The sequence below is a fragment of the Sparus aurata genome, chromosome 4 (genome assembly GCF_900880675.1).
Source record: "Sparus aurata chromosome 4, fSpaAur1.1, whole genome shotgun sequence".
NCBI classification, from domain to species: domain Eukaryota; kingdom Metazoa; phylum Chordata; class Actinopteri; order Spariformes; family Sparidae; genus Sparus; species Sparus aurata.
The window spans coordinates 8,469,108-8,494,036 of NC_044190.1; the positions used below are offsets into that span (position 1 = coordinate 8,469,108).

General features: G+C 41.3%; 1 protein-coding gene across 1 annotated transcript; it reads right to left on the reverse strand.

The window, feature by feature from the left end:
* Positions 1–1,314: 1,314 nt before the first annotated feature.
* Positions 1,315–24,250, reverse strand: slc12a1 (solute carrier family 12 member 1). Its single transcript, XM_030414788.1, has 26 exons — positions 17,628–24,250; positions 16,336–16,473; positions 15,209–15,284; positions 14,396–14,491; positions 13,955–14,094; positions 12,923–13,033; positions 12,721–12,832; positions 12,016–12,143; positions 11,729–11,813; positions 11,412–11,569; positions 11,215–11,322; positions 11,001–11,124; positions 10,735–10,836; positions 9,889–10,044; positions 9,704–9,803; positions 8,999–9,110; positions 8,514–8,654; positions 7,858–7,964; positions 7,658–7,740; positions 6,066–6,188; positions 5,309–5,437; positions 3,492–3,603; positions 3,214–3,300; positions 2,948–3,056; positions 2,647–2,714; positions 1,315–2,555 (listed from the first exon to the last, which is right to left on the reverse strand). Exons 1-26 carry the CDS (start codon positions 17,865–17,867, stop codon positions 2,423–2,425), a joined length of 3,078 nt encoding a protein of 1,025 aa, XP_030270648.1. The 5' UTR covers positions 17,868–24,250; the 3' UTR covers positions 1,315–2,422.
* Positions 24,251–24,929: the final 679 nt, after the last annotated feature.

Genomic DNA, 24,929 nt, shown 5'->3' on the forward strand with positions numbered 1-24,929 from the left:
AAAACAATTCATCTTGCTCATCCTGTAATTAGGGTTGTATTCCAATAATAATATAAACTAATGGGACGTGAAATCCATTGGTCCCTGTGAGCAGCAAGTTATTAATGGCTTTGTCCTCAAACTTGAGATAATTGCTATAGTTATATCCCAAGTCTTAGCTCTCAAGCCCATTACTGCTCCCCACTGGGAAAAATTAACATTGCCATGCAGGACGTTGACTATTAGGATTCACATTCAGTGCTCTATTCAAGACCTGCAGATGCATATGACCTCTACCTCTAAACACCTTTTATAAGTATTTTCCTCTAAATAAATATCTAACTGTTTCTGGCAAAGTATCCAAATGACTATTTGGTCAAACCTGATCTCTCCAGACTGTTTGCCTTTCAAAACAGAGCAAAATTATCAATCTTAGTTCAATGTAGCACTTAGTTCATTCTTGTCAAAATGTCTCATGAACTGCAGGCGTGTTTAGCCTTTCAGAGCACACAGATGATATACTTGTGTCTTGCATACAGAACCCCACGTATTAGTTTGTAAAAATAACATCAGAAAACTAGAAAAAGGACGGAAGCGTATTGCATTCACTTGAAAAAAAATGTTTTTGGTTAGTTTTTCAGAGTAATTATTTCTGTTTTTCTGAGTAATTAATTTTTATGGTTGGTTTTTCATTTTTTCGGATTTTTGGAATCATTTTTTTTTTTAGTTTAGAGAGCATTTGAAACAATAGACGCATTCATTTCCTTCTGAGAGCTCGATTAATGGAAACAAACATGACCGACTTGTTTAGTTTAATCAAGTTTTACTTTGATCTGGGTTTAAGACACTGGGAGATAGTCCTGTCTTTAAGTCATATAGATAATATTACCATTAGTTTGTTGACTTTAAGCAGGCACCTGAGGACTTTGTGGTTGTTCAGAAGGAAAGCCCATTCAGATCTGCTAGACATAGAAATGTTTCTCCAGGATCAGTTGGACAGATATAGCATGCTCCACGGATACAAGATGATGCATTTGAAACGTATTCAGGCTGGCTACGTGGTGACTCAAGAGACAACCAGGAGACTGCTGAAAATATTAGATCCGCATGGTGAAAAGAATTACTCAGAAAAACAGGAAAAAATGAATTAAAAAAACAAACCAAATCTTCAAGTGAATGCATAACGCTTTCGGAAAAAAGTGTGTAATTGAATTGCTGCACAAAATTTAAATACCCAAGTTAATGAGCAAGAAGGTAAAAAACAAAAGTACCTCAGCTTGTGTGCCCCGGCAAACAATATCTGACGATATCAGCAAATAAATGACAGAGACAAGATTAAGAGCTGCTCAAAATTGTATTTCATCTTTATTTCAGGTAATCAAAATTATGTATTTAAATAGAAAGACAGAATATAGGCTAAAATATACAGAAGGATTGACTTTACAATCATTTATTTCACTTAATTATTCTTAACACAAAGTGTACTGTGATAGTAAAAATATTTAAACAGTGGACCTTGGAACAGGTAAACAGCTTAAAGTCTCAGTGTATTTTACACTCAAAGAATCAAACCATCGCGTTTTCAAATACATACGCTGTTAATCATTTAAGAAAGGGTTTGTTTACTCAGAAAATATCAGCCAGTGAATTCAGACATCTACTATATACATTTATTTTACAGCAGCAGCCAACGCAGTCACTCAGTGTAACCACCGAAGGCAGCCTCGATCTCTAACGGGGCTCGGACTGATCTGACTGAGTTAGGAAGACGTGTGATTTGACTTTGTTCGAGCGCCAACTGATTTGATTTTGTTTTAGTTCTATGCTAAAATAACACGAGTATAAAAACCTTTTCCTTACTTGTCCTTCGTTGCAAAGAGCTTAACCTTTGCTTCGCTCCTAAATTCACATTTAGCCCGGAAATGCACTTTTCTTTAGTTTGAGTAGACTTATTCACAGTGCGTTCACAGAGAACTCTGGGTGTATCACAGCACTTAAACGTTTACACTGGCAGCCACACAGTGTCGTACAATGTGATGTTTCTTTGCTGGCGAGCTGGCTGCGACTTAAACAACAAAACAAAATACAAAACATGATTGTATGCCAGATCACAACGCGTCACAAGCTATCAAGAAACAGCACAAACCAGACAATGTGATAGAAACAGGGTTTAACTAAAAATGAATTTTCTTTTATACCTTTGTCAACTTCGCCAGTTGACGTCTTCTGTTTTTTTTTCTGTTTGTTGTTTTCTTATATTTTCTTGTCACTTTGAGTATGAACGTCCTCGTTTAGGCGGAACTAAAAACGCTTGCTTTACATTGTGGTTGTCGTCTGCAGGACTCAATAACATCATCCAAGGTTCCGGTATGCTTTACGAACGTGGTCCAGCATTTCTTTCCTTTATAGCTACCTGTGCTCTAATGTTTAGCCTGCGAGCTGCTCAGGAGTAGAACGTGAGCACACTCTTGTGGTTGCCTCTAATGAGCAGGGTGGGTGGAAGGTCCTTTGTCAGAATGTCCAGCCAGGCCATGTAGAGGAAGTCAGAGACGCCCTTACGAGCAATGGGCATACTCCTGCGGGGGGAGGGAGTATTTTAGTATATTGGACTTTTCTTGAACACACTGCATTAAGCTTTGCGCCTCAGTGTTGTTAGTTTATACTTACACGACGATCAGATTAGCAGATTTGGAATTCTCCTGAAGCAGCTCATTCAGTCGTATCTGGAGGTTGGTCTGCAAAACAGCAATAGTTGGTGGATTTCAACCTCATTTTCACTCCTCTGCTTGGTCTTCAACAGTCTTTCTCAGAGTTCCTAAGTTTTACTTTTTTTTCTTTTAATTTAACGGGGCTCTGTGGATCCCGGGAAAACATTAAAGACCCCTGGTTTAACGCACCAACCTCAAACCAAACGATTATGTAGTCATGTCTACGCTTTATATAAAATGTCTTAATTTGGTGGTCTTACCTTCTCCTCAAAGGTGCTCAGCTCTTCGTCAGTGATTTTCCAGGGAGCAGAGTCTTTAGACTCCTCATGCAGACGGAAAGGCTCAATCATGTCGTCCAACTTCCTCAAGCTGGAGGAAGCAGATAAGAACATTAGCCGAATGTGGAAAATATTCACTTTTGAGAATCATATAATATGCAGATTCTATTAGGTGATTACATTTTACTATTACTGTCGCACCTTCCGGGCTGCTGTCGCTAATGTCACTGGAAATAAAATGCAGTTACCTGTCAGCACGGGGCGGGATATGGATGTCGTCAATGACATTAATGTCCGTGCAGTTAATCCTGAATTTCTGCAGCAGAGACTTCATCCTGCGAAACGCATCACACACTGATTAACTTTCATGTAAATGTTCGTAATTAACTTCAGTTAATGCTAAATTTCATCTCCTGTGAAGTGATGTTCAGTGTTGGCTCATGAATTTTAATCAATTTGCTCAATCTAACTTCCTCCCATTAAGCTATAATTGATATGGAAACATCAATTTGTTTTTTTTACTCACTCCTGTTTATCCAGATCACTGCGTCCAGGCTGTCCTGCGATGAAGATTCTTAATTTACTGTCTTTCCACTTCTTCCTGGTGGTGAGGATGTAGGGGAGCAGCAGGGTAAGACCTGAGAGAGGGGGGATGCAATTCTGTTTAAAAACCATCAATCCAGTTGATTTTATCATACAAAGTCTGTATATTTATATATTCAAATTTTTTTTTTTCACCTGTGAATTTATCTGTCACCTGCGGAGTCTAACATTAAAGGGACAGTTCACCCCAAAACCAAAATACATATAGCCGTTTCATGTAGGAGGTATTTTTCTTTCTACCAAACTACAGCCGACAGGCTGTTACTTTTGGAAGCTCAGTACATAAGCAAGTTTTGTTAGCCAGTGTCTCGTTGACGAATGGATGGACGCACGCTTACTCCTGCATGACAATACGGAAAGAAAATAGTTCCCACATGAAACTGCGCACAACAACGTCTTTGGATTATCTATCTAGTTCCATTTAGGGGGGTCGCTGATAGCTGCTATTGACAATAATCATGATATTCATAAAGTTAAATATTGATATTGTTTTAACAACAGACATATGATAATACTGTGTAAATAATCTTGCGCCTCTTTAATCTTTTATGTTTCTTTCTGTTCTCGCTTTGTTAATGCGCCTGAACACTGGCTGCCAAACGCCATACAGCAGAAAAAGAAAGAAAAGCTGCAGTAACAGGTAACCATTATCTAGCTGCTGTGTGGCTGCTACTCATTGATTTACTACTGCTAACGGTGCCAAATCATTACATTTACATTTAGGGCATTTAGCAGATGCTTTCATCCAAAGCAACTTACAAAAAGTACATTTGTCACAAGTAGGAAGCCACAACATATCACTGTCGATAAGAGTAAAAAAGAAGACAGAGTTTTCAGGTTGGGAGGGAGTCATGCTTTGCAGGGTCGAGGTGAAGTCTGAACAAATGAGTCTTGAGTCTTTTGCAGAAGGTGGCGAGAGAGTCTGCCGTCCTGACATTGGTCGGGAGTTCGTTCCACCACTGAGGTGCCAAAACAGAGAAGAGTCGCGACTCCGCTGATTGACAGACATTTACGGTTACACAGACTCTCTCTCAATTTCCCTGCACTCATATAACGACTTATTAATTTGACATTAAACAGATAAACCACGAAAAAAAAGATAAAGATGAATGTTTTTTTCATTTCTAGACATATTGCATCAATATGGTTAGTGTGAATTTTTTTGGCTGCGAAATTCCAGCGGAATCCAGTGGAAAGTTCCATTATAATCGAGAGACGGCAGACATCTCTGCGGCTAATATCTCCAAAAATCTGGAACTCACCCAAAAAAAACATCCAGATGGACAAACAGCACTACAGGTAAAACCAAAATATACCTTTTCATTTTTTTTTTATTTTGGGGTGAATTGTCCCTTTAAAGCACTTCCATAATATAGCATTCGGTGGACAGCTGAAGCTTTGGCCACAATGCAATTAATACGATTTTTGTGGCAAGTAACACGACAAGACTCGATTTCAAAAGTCAAGACTACATTTAAAAAGTTGTTCTCATAAAAGAAAAGTATTCATAAGTTATCTTTGTGTGTGGCCTCATTTAGAGCAACAGTGTCGTTTGCATTAATGACTTCTAGTTTGCAATCGTTTTCTCCTTTATTGCGTTTCTTTTATTGTTCAGGTATCGTTGTCTTCATTTGTCTGCATTAGCATCCAGGAGAACATTATGTGTCTCCGTGCACGTATCTGTTAGAATCTATAAGAGCGGTACACAGGAGAAGGCCGCCCGAGGGAACCAACACCTACCTCCATCGTCAAACAGCCACCACACATCAATGGTGCCTTTGGGCTGTTTCTTCTTGAATTGAGCACTGGCCTCCAACAGCTTCTCATTCATCTTGGCGACTTGCGGGGTCGGCGGGGCGCAGACTGATACTGAGAAAGAGAGAAAAAGGTGGGAGAAATGAGAACTGCGATGTGGGAGAGGAACAGTGGGAGGGGATGTAATTCACTGAGCGAGTGTGGAGATTTAAGTTGGATGGGAAAACTAGCGCAAATCAACATTAAGAGCTGGCTCTACACCAGCAGGAACAGCCATCTCTCAGGCTTAATGTTCCAGTGAGTGGGATTCAGATTGCATACTAACGACCATCGCAGTCCTGCCAAGACGCAGCTCAGTCGCGTTTGTGTCTGTGTATGTGTGTGTGTGGTGTAGAGACACGGACAGATTGAGTGAGAGGCTGCAAGCACCCTCTGCTGTCTGGGTTAAAGGACTGCTCTTAAGAGATGCTCTCCAAACTGGAACGAAAGGGACCATATTATTGGATTACACCCTCGGAGTCATCTTTAGTGGGAGCGCTTGATTCAATTACGTCTCAATGGGAGTGTGGAGACGTTTCCAAAAAGAGATGTGTGTCATTGGCTTCATTCGTTAAATGTATGTTATCTCAGTGGAAAGACGAGTGTGCGGAGGAGCGGGAGACGGATACGCTCATCTCCTGACGCTTTAAACTGTCGTGTAAGATTCGGACAGACAGAAATAACCTCTGTTGAGATAGCGTACCTCTGGTTGCGAGCACATGCGTCGAGGATTTCCTGGACTTCCTGAACATTCCTTTCTTGCCTCCGTTTGGCATCGCCTCATTGTCCAGCGCCTGTTGCTCCTTTGCTGCTTTCAGCATCTCCACTGAAAGACAGAATCAGATTTCCACTTTATTAATAAACATGTAATCACTGTGAATATGAGTGGCTTTATGAGGATCCTCAGCAACACTTTGAATTAGGGTCCCTGTAATAAGCCTCAGTTAATAGGTAATGGGGCCCTTATTAGCTCTCACTGTTAGATAATAAAACATTTGTAAGTTCTTTTAAGAAACCTAAACAATAACAGTTTATAGACGCTTAAGAACGCTTATAAAAAGATTTTCTTACAATTACTGACAGTAGTTTTCTATTGTGACATTGTTAAACCTTTACATTTTGTTGCTTTAATAAGAACAATACATCATTTATTATGCAGTTAATACTCTAATCAGGGTTCCTATGGGAACTTTGACAGAGAAGCGGCTGGTATTTTGTCAAATCTGCTGCATCGTATTTTCTGATGGTTGATCTCAGGGGTCGCACCAACGTCAATAACCATCGAGAGGCGAACAGGCACAGACTCTCTGAGGGCAGGGCCGCAACGTGAATGTAAGAATGAAGACTGAACGGCACTTTATGCCGGGCGGGGGGGGGGGGGGGCGAATTATTCTGCATTGTATCCTGAGAATTAAAATTAAAATCATTTTGCTCTTTTCATTCTCTAGAAGTCACCAGAAAGAAAGTAGGAAACAAAATCTCCAAACTCTTTTTTCCGTATAGTGGACCCCCAGACGAGCGACTCTAAAGCCAGTACAGTACTTTATGAACGTTAATAAATGTTTTATAATGCCCTTAGTAACATTTTTTAAAGATTATTTTTATTGGCCTTTAAGAAAGATAGCAGAGCCCTGGAATCAAGGCCTCAGCCTTCACTGGTTTCTTACAAGTGCTTATGAATGTCTTTACAATAGAGGTATTAATTATGCTATTATTGACATTATCTTGCCCAAGGATTCTTCGTCCTGCAGCCGGGAGGTTCGAACCAGCGACTACTGTATGACCCGCTCTACCTCCTGAGCTACAGCCGCCCATTATCTTTGTTATCGTGAAGATTTCTGCAGAGGCACAGCAGTAAACTGGTAGTTGTTTTAGCATCCTAACTATCTGACCTTAATACATCCCTGTAATCTACAGGACAGAGTATATCTTCTTATCAGCGTTATTTTCTCTTATCAGTTCCTGTGGGTTGTTGACCGCAGCAGTGCCGCTTTAAAAGACGACTACTTTTGTTGTTCTCTCTGTAGTTCAGTTCAGGTTGACTTAAATATCTTAAAAACACATTTACAAATGGCACAAATGATTTCTCTCCTACATGTGTGTTAAATGCTTTTATTACGAGTATGTATCTTATTTTTACATATATATGTTTTTTCGGCTGCATTGTATCAATCTTTGCTGCTTTATTCATTTCATGCTACAGTTTTAAGGCCACATGCTTCCTGTTGTTGTGCTCCTGCCTAACCTCCGCTGACACAGGAGTTTCTTAAAGCACGCTGAAGTTTTCGTACTGACCTTCTGCCTCGACAAGGTGCGACACATCGAGTCCCTGGTCCATCCTCAGAATCAGTGTCCCGTACTCAAAGTCAAACGCATCGCTGTCGAAAGGGAAAAGAGACTCAGGACACCAGTTCAACATACAGATCTCCAATTTATGTTAATTACATGAGTGCATTATTCTCATGTGTGCTTATGTGTGTTAATTGGTGACTTACTGCAGTATTCCCACATAAGTCTGCACTCCCTCTGTGCCTGCAGTCCTCCAGTTCCTCTTGAATCCGATCATTAATGTGTTTGGCTTCATACGGCCGAGACCAGAAGCCTGTGGGGGAAAGCAGGACATGCACTGCATAAAGATTCAAATCCACCCAAATCAGTTAATTGAAGCAACTCAGGCACCATGTCACCCTGCGGCGGTAAAACCTGGTGTGCCCATTAACTGAAAAAGAGAAAAGAAATCTCCCTGAAGTTTCAAAACGTCCTCAGACAAGAAGTCTGTGAAGCTGTTTTACTGCCAGGAATTATGACTGGATCGCTCAGCAGATCTCACCGTGTCTGCAGGGACTCATCCAGCGCAGTGTTAATCAATTATAGCTTTTAATCTGCTGTGCCGTTTGAAGTAAGCAATCCTGACAATAAACCGGGGCCTTATCTCCGACGTGCGATAGCCAGAGCCATAACACTGTTTTCCTGCTCCTCATTAACTCTCCCCTCTTCCTCCTCCTGCACCAATGTTCCGGCCTGAACAGGTTCAAGAGTCATAACACGGCAATAGATACTCGCTGCCGTTTCCCTCTGATCAAAACTCCCCGGTTAAACATGAGTGTTTCTGGGTTAGCTGGTTTGTTTTGTGAATGGTGACCACACTGACCTGCAGCAGGCTCTCTGCACCTTGCCTGAACTCGTCACAGGCCACAGCAGCGTAAAATGCCTTGCGTTTGGTCTTCCTCAGCCACAGCTGGTTCCTCTCCATGCCGGAGTTCATCTCTTCCAGCGCCTCCGATCTCGGGCCCTGAAGACATCACAAACAAACAGCCGTGTGTGAGTACTTGTGTGAGCGTGTTTGAGAGTAAAAGACGTCCTACATGCACCTTTTTTTATATTCAGGGGACACAAATGAACCCGAACTTTTGTCTCAGGTGTCCAGACAGTTGGCATTTCCCTCATCCCTGCTTGATATTCACCTAAATATCCGCAGCGAGTGATGTCTGCACTCTGCACGATTTAAATTTGCCCGATGTGCAAATCTTGACTTAAATAGAAGGTTGATCTTTAAATAAAGACTTGGGGAAGATGAAATGCCCTGCCTTGCTTATTGCCATCGTTGTGCGTTCGCAAATTACGATATAACCTTACCACAAAGACTTCACAGGTGAGACACAGTCCATAGTTCTTAGAGAAGGAGTGAGCCAGGTCGAGGAGAGCCGGTCTGTTCCGGGCTCCGCCTGTCAGTGCTAAGATCTGAGGCCTGAGGAACGAAACAAGAATGTGTTACATTTAAAATGTTTTTTATATTTCATACTGTTAAAGGGACAGTTCCCCCAAAAATCAAAAACTTCTCTGTAGAGCTCTACAGAGTTTTGAAGATATTTTCTGAGGAAGTGTCAGCCTTCTCTTTAATATAATGGCACTCAGTCCGTTAGCGAACTAAGCTTACTACACTAGCAAATGTTACAGCTCAGCCGAGACGGACGCAAAAATTCCTTCTGCGCAGCGGTACAGAGAGAAAATAGTTCCTGTGTAAAACAGAAAGGCCTGTGGATTATATTGAGTAACCAGGTCATGATTTCTGGAAAGAGACATTGTTGTTGAGTTTTTCAAAGGTATCATTTGTAGCGCTTTGAGCACCACAAACTGAGGCCATGTAGTTTCATTATATTTGACAGAAAGCAGACATCTCTACGGACGACATTTGCAAAACTCATTAGCCAAGACTTAAACAATCTCGATGGGTAAATAGCACAGCAGCTTAGTGGAAACATATGGATCTTTGATTTTGCGGTGAACTGTCCCTTAAAGGACATTTTTTTTTGTAAAACTTGTATTGTTCTGAAATTTCACCTGAAGTTCTTGACGTGATCATTGACACCAGACAGAGACAGAGCGTTACCGACTGCGCTCACAAACGTCACCGCCTGCGTGGACGAACCCCAGTTCACATCTGGAGAGAAGAGCAGAGTCCTCACAGGTTAGTTCAAGCACTCAGGCATCATGAACGTACATCCAAACACGTGCACACAGCTCACCTGGCTTCTTGACTGTGACATAAATGTAGAGGAGGATTTCAATGCCGTACGTGAGGAGAGCGGCCCACCAGTTGATGACAAACATGACGACACAGCAGAGCAATGCACCCAACAGGGACAGCCACATGTTGTAGTATTTATACGCTGGTCTCCAACCTGGGAAACAACATCACAGAGGAAAGACCACATTTATGACTGCACACTGTTGGACAAGTGATGGGAAACAAATTGTAACGGACAACTACGTATGTTCCCACATGTGGAAAAAAGCCAATCACATATGACTGTATGTAATTTACATGTGGGAATATGAATTAATAGGGAACAAAAAAACAAATCAGTTCACATGTGACATTTCTTTATTGCCCACATGTGAAAATGAGTGAAAATCTGAATGAAAATGAAAAATGTAATGAAAATGAAAACCTTTAATTTCACATTCATTTAAGACAAAGCCATTTTCAAAATGTCCACTTGATATCTTACATGTTAACATGTTAAAATTTGGGTTCACATGTGTAAAAAGTTCAGTTCACATGTTCACAAACTTATGATTTATTTCTACTCCACATTAAAAAAAATGTAGTGGTTGTACTTCAATTCAAATTTAATTCATAGTCTCATGTGGCATACTTTGTTTTCACACGAGGGAATTCCATTTAACATGTGAAAAAAGCCAGCGATGTGAATGTTATGAATGTAATTTACACGTGAAAGTATACATTTCACATGTGGAAATTTGAAAAAGATCAATTCTGAAAAAGTCTGCTGCACATCTGAAATGCACTTGTGAAATTGTGATTTTCACATGTGTTCGGCAAATTCCACGTGCGTGTGGAGACCGACCTGGAGACTTGGCGTAGGATGCATGGAAGCAGGAGAAGTTGATGAGAGCATAGGATGCGAGGAAGAAGTTTGAGATGATGGGAGCGATGGTGTCGAGGTCACCTGTGGAGGAAAAAAAAATAAAGCCTCAGGCAAATTGATAAAAGTCATGTTCTGCTAATGAAGCCAGTAAACAGTCACCAGATGTTTGTTAGTAACACAAGGTTTTAGTTATTGTACAACTGTTAAGATGTTATGGCCGTGCCGTGACAAACTGTTGAACTGACCGACGAGAATGAAGGCCACTGATATAATGAATGTGAGGATGTAGCCACGGATTGGCTCATTGTTCTTGCCGTATCCCTTGGCAAAGAAGTGCAGGATCTTGTAGATGTTGTCTTGACACAGAGCCTGAGGCGAGACAGAGCTTGCATTAGAAAAAAAATAGTTTTGTTTTTGTTTTCGGGAGTTGTATCTCAGAGCGGTGCATTTATTACTGACCTGGAAGACTTTGGGTGCACTGACGAGGGAAGCCAGGGCTGATGAAAGGGTGGCTGAGAAGGTTCCAGCAATGATCAGGGGACCGAAGCCAGATACCAGGGTCATCACCTGAACCAGAGGTGAGTAGAGGAGAGCATTAAAGATGAAAAAAGAGACACTTTTCTTCCATGTGGATGAGACTGAGTGAGGCTGTGTACCTGAACGTTGTTAATCAGGCCAAATTCGCATTCTGTCTCTGCACAGGAGGAGAAATTATAGCCGAGCTCACAAGCTGCTATTGATGGACCGGTGCATGGTACTCCAGGAGTAACGGTGTCATTAATGTTTCCGGTGGCATCGCGGACAACAGTGGCAGCTGATTCGTCAGAGACAAAAACAGATGCACTGCTGAGGATTCATTTTGTCTAACAGTCAACCTTACAGAAATATGAAGAAATGTCTTCTTATGAAAAACACAAATGCAAAATCAGTGAAGTGGGTACTGGAGTTGCATCTCATGGATTACTGTACTTACAGACACACAGGGCGATACCCAGGTAGGTGACACCCGTTATCAGGATGGCCAGCAGGGTACCTTTAGGGATAGCTGCCTGGGGGTCCTGTAAAACAACATCTGTGATTAAACAAACCACATTCTAGAAGAAAATCGTTTGAGTAGAAAAGATAAAGATTAAAAAGTGTTAATCATTGAATGCATTTGATTAATGTAGCTTCCAAAAATGATGCCATGATTGAATAAGTGTTTAGACAACAGAGGTTTACTTGTTTATGTCTTCAGTAATAAATTCTGTGAAATGTTACCCGCAGGTCTCCAGAGATGTTGGCTCCAGCCAGGATTCCGGTCGCAGCAGGGAAGAAGATGGCGAACACCGAAAAGAAGGTCTCCCCGTGTCGAAAATCTGGAGTAAAATTCTCTAAGAATATTTTCGCTGTGAAAAAGAGAGTGAGAGAGGGAAGAGAAACAGAGGGGAGAAAGAGAATTTAGGTGAACAGTAAAGTTGTGAACGACTCAAATCTTCAATTTTTTTTTTTTTTTGTTAAAGGAGCAGTTCACTCAAAAATGAAAACTGAAGAGGGAAGTGTGTCGCAACATTCCCCTAAACGACTGAAGCAGATGGGGACTTGTTTTAAAGTGGCTCCATGCAGGTTTTTCAGCATAATCCAAGTTTCCCAACTTGCTTTGAAAAGATGCTTTTTACACCATTCAGTGGGCTGGTTGCTAATGCTTTTAGCCAGTTGGCTACAGAAAAGATTTCAGCCACAAAAGGGTGTAAATAACATATTTTCAAATCAATTTAGGATCTCAGGACTTCGGGAGACCTGGATAAATGCAGACACGGGAGCTGTATGGAGCCTTTTTGATTTTTTGGGTCCTCAGCCTCTTTAGCTGGATAAAACTGCAGCGCTTTTTCTCCACAACTGTTTTGTTATCTATAAAACCAGATAATGACTGAATTTTCACTTTTGGGTGAACTTTTCCTTTGAGGATCCTTTAAAATGTCTTACAGTTATAATTGAAGATGCCCGTGGCTTTCTTGGACTCCGTCACAGGAATGAATGTTCCCACAATCACGTTCACTATGGCCACCAGGAGGATGATGAGCAGAACGATCTGTGCCTGCGGGGACAAAAGAATTAAAGGGATAAAAGTTATGGTTGGACAACAACAAGGACGGAGATTGGCGAGCAACCAGCGCACTGTTCTCACCTTGGCTTCCCATTCCATTCCTGCAACTGATATGCCCAACAGCAGCACCACTGTGATACAGCCAACGATTCTGATGTCATTGATTTCATCCACCATGAGGACATCATTGTCCTGAGTGTAGAGGAAGAGGCACGGGTGAGTTATAGAACAAGTATTGACATTTACGGTAAAATGTAATGTCATATATTAAAAATACATTGCAACATATATTTGATAGTACATGCCAATATCTTGTTGATATTGCACAATATATTGCCTTAATATGAATAATAAAAACAAAGTAAAATGAATGTACATTTTGATAAAACATTGGTAATATCTACTGAAATGTATTCCGAGGCAGCACAACCCCAGCCAGCTGCTGCTCCTGGCTCGCTATCCCTGGTTTATTTTATTTTATTGTTATCAGACTTCAAATCAATAGAGCGTGTGAAAAATAGCAGAGTGCTGGTGGCATATACAGTATGTATTATATTGGACTATCGCCTCCTGTGGTGCAAAGTGGTATTTTGGGTTGGGCGAGCTGGTTAGCATGCTAACTTCAGCAGAAATCTCTGCAACACAGCAGGTAGAAGTCTTTGGCATAACGTCAAAACTTTAGTTTCTTCACACCCTGTTGACGCTGTATGTTGATCGATTTTTTTAAACTTTTAAACCTATTTTTATAAACTGCTTCTTTATAGTATATTTAGCATAATTCAATAATATATTTTTGGAAAACAGATGGTAATATTTCTATAATCTATGAAGAAGGTCAATTACTGGTATATTTGTCATTATTTAGAGAATATATAATTTGATTTAATTAGTAATACACTGCAAGTACATTATTCCATTATCTTTTAAAAATATGTTTTAATACATATGACAATGACACTAATTTAATCAGTTATTCATAGCAGTGTCATTACAAGGTGGACATATTGACACTGTATAATTGGCATACATGATAAACATCAGGGTCAGATATATTGGACTGAGACGTTTCCAAACTTCCTGCCACAGTCACCTGATCATTATGACATCACACACCTTGAGCAGGTCGACCACAGTCTCAGCGAATCCCACCACGTACATGGATACAGCCACCGCGTTGGCAAAGGCGAAAATCAGACCGATCGACCCGCCAAACTCTGGTCCCAAACTTCGAGATATCAGGTAGTAGGCTCCTCCTGAAAATGACAGAACGAATGGATGGTGGATGATTAATCACCTCGTCATTGATTCATTGATCTGATGTCGGGACAGGTTCAGCAGGCTGGCTGTAAAACAGAGAAAAGGCTTCGAGAGGTGACATTCAGGTGCAGATTTAAGCCCTGTGTCTTTATCTCCACGGAGTGTCCTCCGGGTCAATCCATTCTCTCGGTGAAAGATTTTATGTCAGGACGAGTGTGTGTTATCTCAGGCTGTATGCATTCATAAATAATGTTTAAACTGGCTGCAGTGGCTCGGTTTATGAGTGTCTTGTCTTACCTCCTCTGACCACACCGTTGGTGCAGATTGCAGACATGGAGAGGCCGGTGATGGTGGTGACCACACAGCTGAGAACAATAACCACGATTCCCAGACCTGCAACACACACACACACACACACAGAAAAGCTCAAAATATCTGTTTTTAAATGACAACATACTCAGGCATAATATTTAAGCAATCAGTCATGAAGCATTCTGACTGTGAAATGAAACCCTCCTCCTCACAGTCACCTTTAAACACAGACAGAGAGTCAGACTCCCACAGGAGCCTGTGGGCTCTAACTTACAGCCGGCTGCTCTACCTGCTCTCCCTGCAGCTTTTTTTCTGCTTCTCAAAACCATTTAGTTACGCCGCCTGAACAGAAGCTGCTGCCGATCGATAGGTTCTTAAGCAATGAACACACTCATGAAGCCATTTACACAATTTCCCCTTTTCTCCCTGCCCCTCTCTCTCACCCACGCACACACACACACACACACACACACACACACTGCTCATTTGGCTCTCAGAAAAGTCCTTCAGCAAGTTTAGATCATTAAAGAACCTCAGAAAAGGCTCGTTCAGTGGAATCTGTCCCAATTCAATCACTCCCTAATGACTGGAGGACTGTATAATCCTTCAATTGTCGAGAATCACTGGCAGCAGCACCCACATCTCCTAAAACAGACATGTAGGATGTGTCGGGCCGGGTTGCCTCAATCAAGTTCAGTTTGTGTGTATCACATACAGAATCTGGAGGGAACCAACCCACCGCTGCTCCATAACAGCGCGAGCAATGTAAGAAGAAAAGGAAACACAACCCCGACTCACCCCAGCCTGCGTGACCAAAGATCCAGGACAGACGGATGAACAACATGACACCCCAGATGTTCAGCATGCATCTCACCTGTGGATGAGAAGAACAATTTAAATTCAAAAGTCTTCAGTGTGGGTCATGATTTCCATTGTTGTAAAAAGTACCGTAAAGAGATTGTGTTGAAAACATTACTTAAAAATCACACGTACTAATAGTACTTGAGTAAAAGTCTTAAACTACCTGATATTAAATGAACTTCAGTACAAGGATGAGTAAAATACTAATTATGTACACGTATGTATTAATGGGTCGACCGATGATCAAACTAAAATTCAGCATTTTTTTCTGATTATGGGATTCAGTGAAATGTGATTGCCACTACAATAACATGGCTCTGATGCAGCATGTCATCTGCAGAGTAACTAGTAACTAAAGTTCTAATCTAAATGTAAAACGTACAATATTTGCCCTCAACATGCAGTGGAGTGGACGTATCAAGTAACCTATAATGGGAACACTCGAGGGAAGCAAAAGCACTGTCATAAAAACTACCCAAGACTCATACTTGAGTAAAAGTATGGTGTAAACTATTGCTTTGGGAAAAGAGAATTTATTTATTTATGTATTTATTATTTTGTTTTAATCTCATTGATGGGTCAATTTTTTTTTATTCTGTTTTTTGGCTGTGTCTGCAAAGTAACTAGTAACTGAAGCTATCAAGTAAAGAAAGTGAATAAAAATTACAATATTTGCCTCCAAATTAATGGAAGTACATGGTAGCAGAAAATGGAAATACTCAATGACATTACATGTACCTCAAATTGTACTTAAGTACAGTGCTGGAGTAAATGTACTTAGTTACATTTCATCACTGATGATTTCTCTTTATGTAAAGTGGGCGATAGAAACACAGTGATGTCAAACTGAAACGTGCGAGTGTGTTCTAACAAAATATTTGGGGTCTTTTTGAAATCTAAGAATAAGAACAAGAATCCCTCCTGAATCCTGATCTTAAAAGTCCCGCTTGGCCCAGCTGTGTTATCGAACCACATGGAGCCTCCTCCTGCCCCGGCCCCAGCTATGTAGAGTGACCCCGTTTCTATAGAGCAGAGGGAGCCCGCCATGACCCAACATAACTCACCAGGACGCCCCTTATCCAGCCAAACTTTACACCTCCTTTGTCAATGGGAACGGCAGACTCCAGATCGGGGTCATAGGGCGTCCCGCTACTCCCCTCGCCATCGTCCGCCACAGTGTCTGGCACAGAGATCCCTCCATTCTGGTGGGAAAAAGTAGATGTTAATACAAGGGAAAGAATACATTATCACGAACTGGGATATATTCATATTTGATGCAAAAGAGCATCATCAGTAAAACATTGTGGCTTCCGGTGCAAAGTGTTTTCTGTCCTCTGCTGTAGAGATGAGTGTTTGACTTTCTCTTGCGAGAGTGAGAGGAGACCGTGGCGGTTTGATTTTGGGTGAAGCTTGATAAAGCATCTGCAGAATCATTACACTGCTGTGTGTCTGTCCTTGTAAAGTGAAGAGAAAAATGTTCAAACCTCATTTCAACTTTCCATTAAGGTGAAAACCGACTGTTGAAAGACTCTCCCTACACCCTGACGTCTGATTTAAGGAGAGCACTCGGATATGTTTTATAGTCATTTACTTAGAGACAGAGATTTGGACAAAAGTGAAGATCGCAGCAACAAACTGTGAGTCAGCGGTTTATAGTCTTCCGTGATTAATTTGGGGATTCTTGTGGATCACTGCTTCTCGGTGAAACGTGCCAAGACCTTTCTGTCAGGCTGCTGATGACTGGGTGATAGATGACCTTACACTTTTACACTTCGTCTTGCAATCGGTCTTAAACTGGAACGACACCTAATTTCTTTCATTTCCCGCCGTGGAGGGCTTGTGAAAGATCTGTCCTGTTTTTGTCAGTTCAGAAGCGCTAACCTAGTTCAACCTATAAAACTCTAATGACCTATAACCCCGTCTCTTTTGCAACACACGGCAGTATAACGGCCTAGTAAAAAGCACTAAAAACTGTTAAGTGTGTCAAGTTTGATGATGGCTGTTGTGCTCCAGAAATAACTTTCAGTGTCCTTTTTAGGCAGAGATTTATGACTGAACTGTGGACGCTGAGAGTTATGATGTTGGAATGATTAAACAACTGTAAAATGTCTCATTTCGCTCTCTTTGGAGTCTTGAACCTGAGCGAATGGACTGCGTTGCACAGGAGCAGAACAAAGACGGCAGTTACAGAGTCAGCGACTCGAATGTGGGACACAGGGACAAAAACAGGCAAAAAAAAACACTTTGGTGATGAAGGTGAGGTGAAGGACAAACATACCTAATGAAGGAAGGAAAGTGTGCAGACTATTCAACAGAACAGAAACAGATGTAGAGAACATAAGTGGCGTGCGCTCACCTTCTGGAACACCTCGTGGAGCTCCTGCAGGGATGGTCGCACAGCCCGGTGTCCACTCACACTGCCTGCGTTGCGATAGAAGTCGATGTTGGGCACTCGGTCCAACGTATCGTGACCGAAGGCGCTGACCACCGAGGGCCGGACCGCCCGGCTGGCCTCCTCGTAGTGAGGAGGTTCATCCAGAGTGGAGTCATAAGCATTGTTAACATGCTCCCCTCCGTTAGATCTGGATCTCTCCATCAGGGATTCTGAAAGGAGACTCTCAGATTTTCGAGGATAGAAACCGCGATGTAGTTCTTAAGTCTTCTGTCATCCAACAATAAAGAGCAGAGCATCAACTGGCAGGGTTATCCTTGTTTAGTAACATATAGACGAGGATAGGATTAGCTTTATAGAGATCTCCGCTCTGAGCTCCTTGCATGTAAGCTTGGTTGGTCTCAGACGGCCTACCTTTATACCCAGCGTCCCAGGGTTATACCATGGCTGCCAGCCATTGGCTAACTCTCTGGATCAACCCTCACAAAACTGACAGAGGGTTGTCAGATATGTCCTTGCTCCATCCCAGGGGACACAAAGGCATTGCTTAACGATTAACCAAGTCATAAACGCCGAACGAGAGATAAAGGCGCTCATTGCCTGAGTTCTGGAGAATTGATTACTAATATTGTTGTGTGAAGTGCAGGGTAACAGCACATGTTGTTCTGTGGCTGCAGTTTATGGGGCTGTAGACGGTATTTCCTCAGACCCTGTGGGCCCTTTTGGATGAATCATCGGGAGACGTCCACATGGACACTAATTTAACCAAGACGGAAAAGTTTCAAGGTTACAGACACTTTATGATGTGTACGACTGTGGTGGAAAATGCTTAAGATAATATCAATCTCATATCACACATAAGCAGTAGGATATGATTAATAGAAGTAGTGTGATAACGAGGGAAATCCATCCTGTATTCACAAAGCTATTGGGTAACTAATCTGCTAAATGTTATCTCTAATGATTCTGTTTGCCACAAAGTTGGTGGTAGCACGCAAGAAACAGCCGCCCTCATGAGTAAAATGAGAGTTAATATGAGACCATGAATTACAGGAACACGCCGGAGGCACTTCTCTGAAGCCACCTGACTTCTGAAGTGCCTTTAAAAGACCTCTTAACAGGTAAACTTCCTTATTACTGATACACCGCCGTGATTTATGCGCACAGTGAAAGGCAGGCTAATGGCTGGAAATCTGACCTTGGCTGTATCGCCGGCTGGAAAATAAAAGCAGCACGTGTTTTCGTGTGCAGATCGAAAGGAAGCAATCAATTGCACAAGTGTTATCAGATTGGGAACACGGTGGTTCGACGTCGGTGCGATTTTTGTTCAAGAAATAAACTGAGTCATGCCGGAGAAAGAAAACTTTCCACATGGGGATGTATAACAATAAAACTCTCCCCCTCTGCCTCTGTCTCACTTCTGCGTCTTGTTTGTTTAGGTCTCGTCTCATGCGACACTGCAGTTGTCTTGGTGCAGTTCGAGATCCTCAGGCCCTGCTCCCTCTCCCACAGTCCGGACTCCAGATTAAGGTGATTCCCTTTTATCATCGGGCCTGCTGGACTTCTTTTCAGCTCTGCTTGAGTAAATTCACAGTATGCAATGTTCCTCAGAGAACTGTTGAGCCTATAGGGCGAGTTCGCGGCAGCAGGCGCATATGCTCCGATTTGGACAGAACAGGCGGCTCTGCACTCAAGTGAATGTCCAAAGGGCTCGAAAGAGGCAGAAAGCAACTCTGTGTAGCATTTATTGAACCACTGCAACGTTAAAAGCGTTATTAAGCGTAGATATGAGCAGACAGGATCCCTGATAAGACGTCTTAAAGGGCTGCAATATATGAAGGGGCAGGTTAAACCCTGCAGCCAATATCAACATCTGCCTGCTGATTAAATCAGTCAGAAATTAAATGACATATCTCTGGGTGGAAAGTAACAAAGTACAAATGTGTTTATGTACTTAAGTAGATCTTCTGACAACTTTTGGCATTTCCTCCCAACAGGTTTGTTACTTTAGTTGTAAGGCATATGAGGTAAATAAGTGATCATTTCAATTTTGCGTCATGGCACGCCGCCTTCCCAGCATCACAAGACTGATTTCAACATTCATCAGTGCACATCACACACAGCAGACGTAGTGAGACGACAAGACGTAAGAAGACGGAAACAGGCAGAGAGGGCGGCTTGATTCTGGGAGAAAAGGGTCTGAGGACAGAGGATGTTGCACGCTGTATTGATTGTATCGCCCACTGAGGCAATGTGATTGGGATTTTGGGCTATATAAATCAAAGTGATTTGATTATTGTCTCACTGCAGACACCCTGCAGCCCTCTGCCTGGATTTTCTTATTTTCTCACTTTGTTGCTGCTCGGGACTCTTTACCAAACCAGCATGTGTCTATGAGACGTCCTGGGAATGAAACTCAACAATTAACTATCTCAATCTTTGTGGTGCGTTCAGGAACAGCTGGGACAAACCCTACTGGTTCTACCTTTAACCTTAATAGTCTTTGAATTATATCAATATGATGTGAGCTTCAGTTAGCTTTGCACAGAAAAGGCCAGTAGAAATGTCCTTCAGAGGGAAACTGGTTACTTTGATACTCTGAATATATTTCAGAGCCTGTACTTTGTTACTTCTACTAGAGTAAAGAATCTGTAGACTTTTGCCACCTCTGGTGCTTTGTTGAAAAACTTGACGAGTTCAATATTTTAATGGATAAACAAACATGATTTTGACTGATATCCCCTGAGGTACACACACAACGAGATAAGACAACAATGTAAAACAAATGAAGATATCAGAACAACCCAACGCCTGTTTGATTGATACTGAAGTGCGACAGAAAAATATGATTTAGGATAATAAAAGCAGAGGGAGAAATCTGAAGTACCCATTACTTATCAAACACATCAGATATGGATTTAAACTGCAATCTTCATGGAATTTATTCTACCCACTGATCTCATTAGGCTTCAAACAAGAGAAGTTAGAATAAAAACAAAAGGGAGTTTTAATGAGGGTTAGGGTCTGTGTGGAGGGTTAATGGCTGCTCTGCGCTATAATCCTGCAGAGACCGAATCAAGTGAACCCAAAAATAGAAAGAGAAGAACTACCTCACGCAGTAAAACTTTCCCATATATCATACAGATCCTCAGGCTCTGCTAACTATCCCACAGTCTGGACTCGATACGCCAGCGATACTTCTGGACTGTCAGAGCTGTTGGACCGTGGCCCGCCCTGTCAGAGGCACTTTACTAAGACAGCCCTTATAATACATGCGTATACATTCGTCCTCCAACAATGTTTCACTGAAGTAAATCTAATGTAAAAACTTTTCTGTACATAGTTCTCTAAAAATATTTGGCAAAATGTTGAGCCCACTTTGTTGTGAATCATTTTGAGGATTTCATTGTTGACTTTTAAATCTCTTCACAGTCTGCTACCAAGACACCTCACCCAGCTCCTGGTCTCATATGTGCCAAGCCGTAACCTGAAGTCCTCAAATACGGCTCTGCTGGTCGTCTAGTTAGGTGACCTGGCCCTCACTTTAAATGCCCCAAGACTCTGAACAGCCTGCCGGAGGACCTCCGCTTGGCTACACTTTAAAAATCACATTAAAAAGCTCATTTTTTAAATAAAATGATGTTTTGAATTAGAAGGCCTCCGGCTGGTCAAGTAAACTCTGCAGTTTTTCTTGGCTCAGTGTTCGGTGATAAATGTTGTCTTGTCATTGTTTTGGCATTACCGTCTTTTATGTTTTTAATTTGGTGTTGTGTATTTGCATCACTTCAATTCATCTGAACAGTGTTTTACTTTATTTCACTGTACAAGCACCTTGTAACCTTGTTTAGAATGGTTCCAAACAAGAAATAAAGATTCCTAGTCGTATTATTTGTTTTAATTTGTTCATTTTGAATATTAATGTGTGATGTTTCCTCAGTCACAAAGACAAATGGATTGCTTGCCGTGAGTTTATCTATTCTTTAAGTCTCTACTGGAGTCATGAAAGCAGGTAGAAATGGTGCCGGGCTGCAACATTTCCTCATTATCCTGCGAGATTTTGTGTCTGGTGGCAGACAGGATTGCATCGTGAAGTCGAGGTTTATAGGGAGCCAGTCTAAATGCTGATGACGCCCAGATTCCAGAGCAATTACGCTGTGAATTCAACGTTTACTTTAAATTGATACGCAAAAACTTTTCTATCGCCAGTTTAGAGAAACTCAACACACCACCAGGAAAAGGATATCTGAGCTCTGAGCACATTACTCTATAGTCAAGAGCAATTTTGAATGGATTAATAGTAAATTATTAAACATAATAACTTTATAATCATTAATAACTGTTCCAAAACATTCATTTATGTCAGGGTGGGTAATCATTGACCAATCAACCTACAGAGAGGTGGTCAGTGTGTTTAAGTCCAAAATGCACCGCAGCCTCGGCTCAGGCTCCACACCAGCGCAGGCCAGCAAGGAGAGGAAGTACTGTAAGTCTGTGTCACCTTGGTCAACATTTACAGCAGCAGCAGCAGAATTCTTCACTATATCCGGTGGGAAACAGTTTTTTTATGTAGTGTGAATCTAAAATGGTACATAAAGGATAAAAATAGCCTGTTTTGCTGCGACCAGCAGCTCTGTCGGCTGCTCCGCTCAGGATTTCCCATCTGTTGGAAGCTATAGATTTTGTCCTACGAGGCTGAAATTTGCCGTGGAGGTCAAGTGTGTGTGAAGACGTGTGTTTACGTTCATGCTATGGAAAATAGTGGGGGCGTGGCAGTGGGAGGGGCCTACGCAAAAAGCAACATTTCACAGACGTGCAAGAGATTTTGTGTAAACGTTGGTCACGAGCTGAAGATCGGCTGATTCTGAACTGATGACGCGTTTTCTTTTCAATAAAAGAAAAGAACATGTTGACTACAGTGTTCACCACTTCACTGACTTGATTGCCTCAAGCTAATTTTGGGATTGGTGCACTAAAAGTACCATCAAATGTATATTACAGCCCTTTTAGAGCTGTTTGGATTGCTTTCGGTAATAGAAAGGCTATTGTATCTACGGGTCTTATCACAATAAATCAAGGACGTAGCTTGTGAGGTCCGAAGACCAATAGCAATAAAACTGATGATTGATAATCAGCAAAAGCTAAGGTTCACTATTCAGCTGACTCATTGGTCTTATACTATGTAACAAAGATTCTGTAAGCATTCGGGTCCTCGTTTCTGTAAATGCAGCAGCCAAAGCAGAACTACATCCGTGTCCCTAAAGGAAGGAAATTACAAGAGAGTATATTTCAAGTCATTTGGATTATTCCGGATGTCTATTAGCTGCTGCAGGCAGAATAATGTGAGGGGATCACTTGAATATATGCACAGTGTAGCTGCAACTGTGGGCACTGATTGAAATGTGTCAGTTATTGATTATTCTGCCAATTATTTCATGATTAATAGATTTCTTCTTCATCGAAGAGTCCAAAACCCAAAGACTCTTCATTTCCAGCCATAAATGACAAAGAACGTTTATATTAAAGAAGCTAGAACCAACAACATTTTCACTTCATAAATGATCAAATGATTCTAAACAGTTGGCAAATGAATTACTTTTGACTTATCGATAAATCGACTAATTGTTGCAGCTCTGAAAATGTTTCCTCATCATTTTTTACTCTTGGATGCCAGGATGAGGTCAGTTGTCTCTGCTTTTGATCCAATCAAAGAAGGGAAAGTATTTTTATCTTAAATTCAATTCGGACAACATAAGATGCTGAGATATGAACATGAACCGCAGACACATTTGTTAAAATTTGACAGATTCATAATCTTTGTTCCTGGTCGCGTCAGTTCTTCCTCTGAGGTCACTGGGCATGTTGGCTGAAGAGGAAAAGGGCAGCGTGTGTTTTTTTCCGCTAAAAACATATTTGAGATAAGGATGTCACACAGGTGACCGAGATAATGGCGCAACAATGACTGCATTCCTGACGAATGATGGGTGCCGAGGGGAGGTGTGCGCGGTAGCGTGGCCTCTGTGGGTGTCAGCTGGCCACAGGAGGAGCGAGTGGTTGGCTCTGCAGACCAGGACCTGCCTTATCACCACAGGACTGTCAATGGATGTCTGTATGTGTCGCCTTCTGCTGCTACAGTAGCTGCTTTCTCTCTCTCTAGGCGACGACACATGCAATAAAGCCCATCAGGAGGGCCTGTATGAGAATCTACTTCTACAGCGTGATTGGAAACGTTTCTACCACCTCTTCTTTTAGCATTGCTGTAACGCAGTGGTTCCTAAGAAACACCTTATTCTATCAAAGTAAAAGGCCGACACCTGACTGAGTGACACATTTTGTGGACGTTTCATTTTTATATTCCTTGGATGTGACTAACCCCACAGAACAACTGATGAAGTGCACAATAAACCCACATTGTGAACACTGTTACTGCAGGAGGTTTCTGTGAAACGAGCGATTTGAATGAAGATTATAATCACTCATACTTAATAGCCTAATTCAGTTTACTCGGTACCACATCATAGTAACCATCATTAATAAATGTCGAATTTAACTTTAAATAACTTTAGTTAATGAAATGCTTTATAAACCATTCATAAAGCAACTGTTTATTGTGTTTAAGTTGCAACTGATGTTTATAATCCTTTATAAATGGTTAATAAATGGTTTATAAAGCATTTCATTGTTTTGTTTTTTACAGTGAAGTAACGATGCACTAAAGTTTAATTAACTATAAATTAACCATTTATTAATGATGGTATTTTTAAAACGTTATCGTTTTCTTCTCCTCAATGCTTGGCTACTGTTCTATTGGTTCTTTACATGTTTTAACTCGGTACTCTTTAAAATAATAAATCCAAACCTAAAAAAAAACTATTTCATTTTGCTGACATAAATGGAGTGCTGAGATAGAGGCCTACTGTATATACATATTTTTTAAAGGTTTTCATACAACCTTTAAAATCGCAGCTCCTGTGAAACATTCACAAGAATGTTTTCACTTTATCACTTTTTGCTTCATTAAGTCTGTCATCCACACAACTCCTGCATTTTATGAACCCTAACACGGAGACTTTTGAAAATGCTGCCGGACTGGATTTGTTTTAGTTCAAACTAATCCAATGTAAATGTGAACGAGCAGAAACAGAGACTTTGGAAACAGTGAAGCTCCCTGATTGGGCGTTAACAGTCATGACATGTCCATCCCTGATTGGCCATGTGATCCTTTTCCACAAGAAAATTCAACATGGATAGCAAATTACAGGTGTCGCT

What these genes read in the sequence shown, in the direction of transcription:
- slc12a1 (XM_030414788.1), bottom strand. Translation starts at nt 17,867, where the DNA reads ATGGAGAGATCCAGATCTAACGGAGGGGAGCATGTTAACAATGCTTAT. An exon ending in GCTGGATAAGGGGCGTCCTG is followed by an intron (nt 15,285 to 16,335) that starts GTGAGTTATGTT and finishes TCTCATCCACAG; the next exon opens with GTGAGATGCATGCTGAACAT. An exon ending in GTGCAGAGAGCCTGCTGCAG is followed by an intron (nt 7,965 to 8,513) that starts GTCAGTGTGGTC and finishes TTTCCCCCACAG; the next exon opens with GCTTCTGGTCTCGGCCGTAT.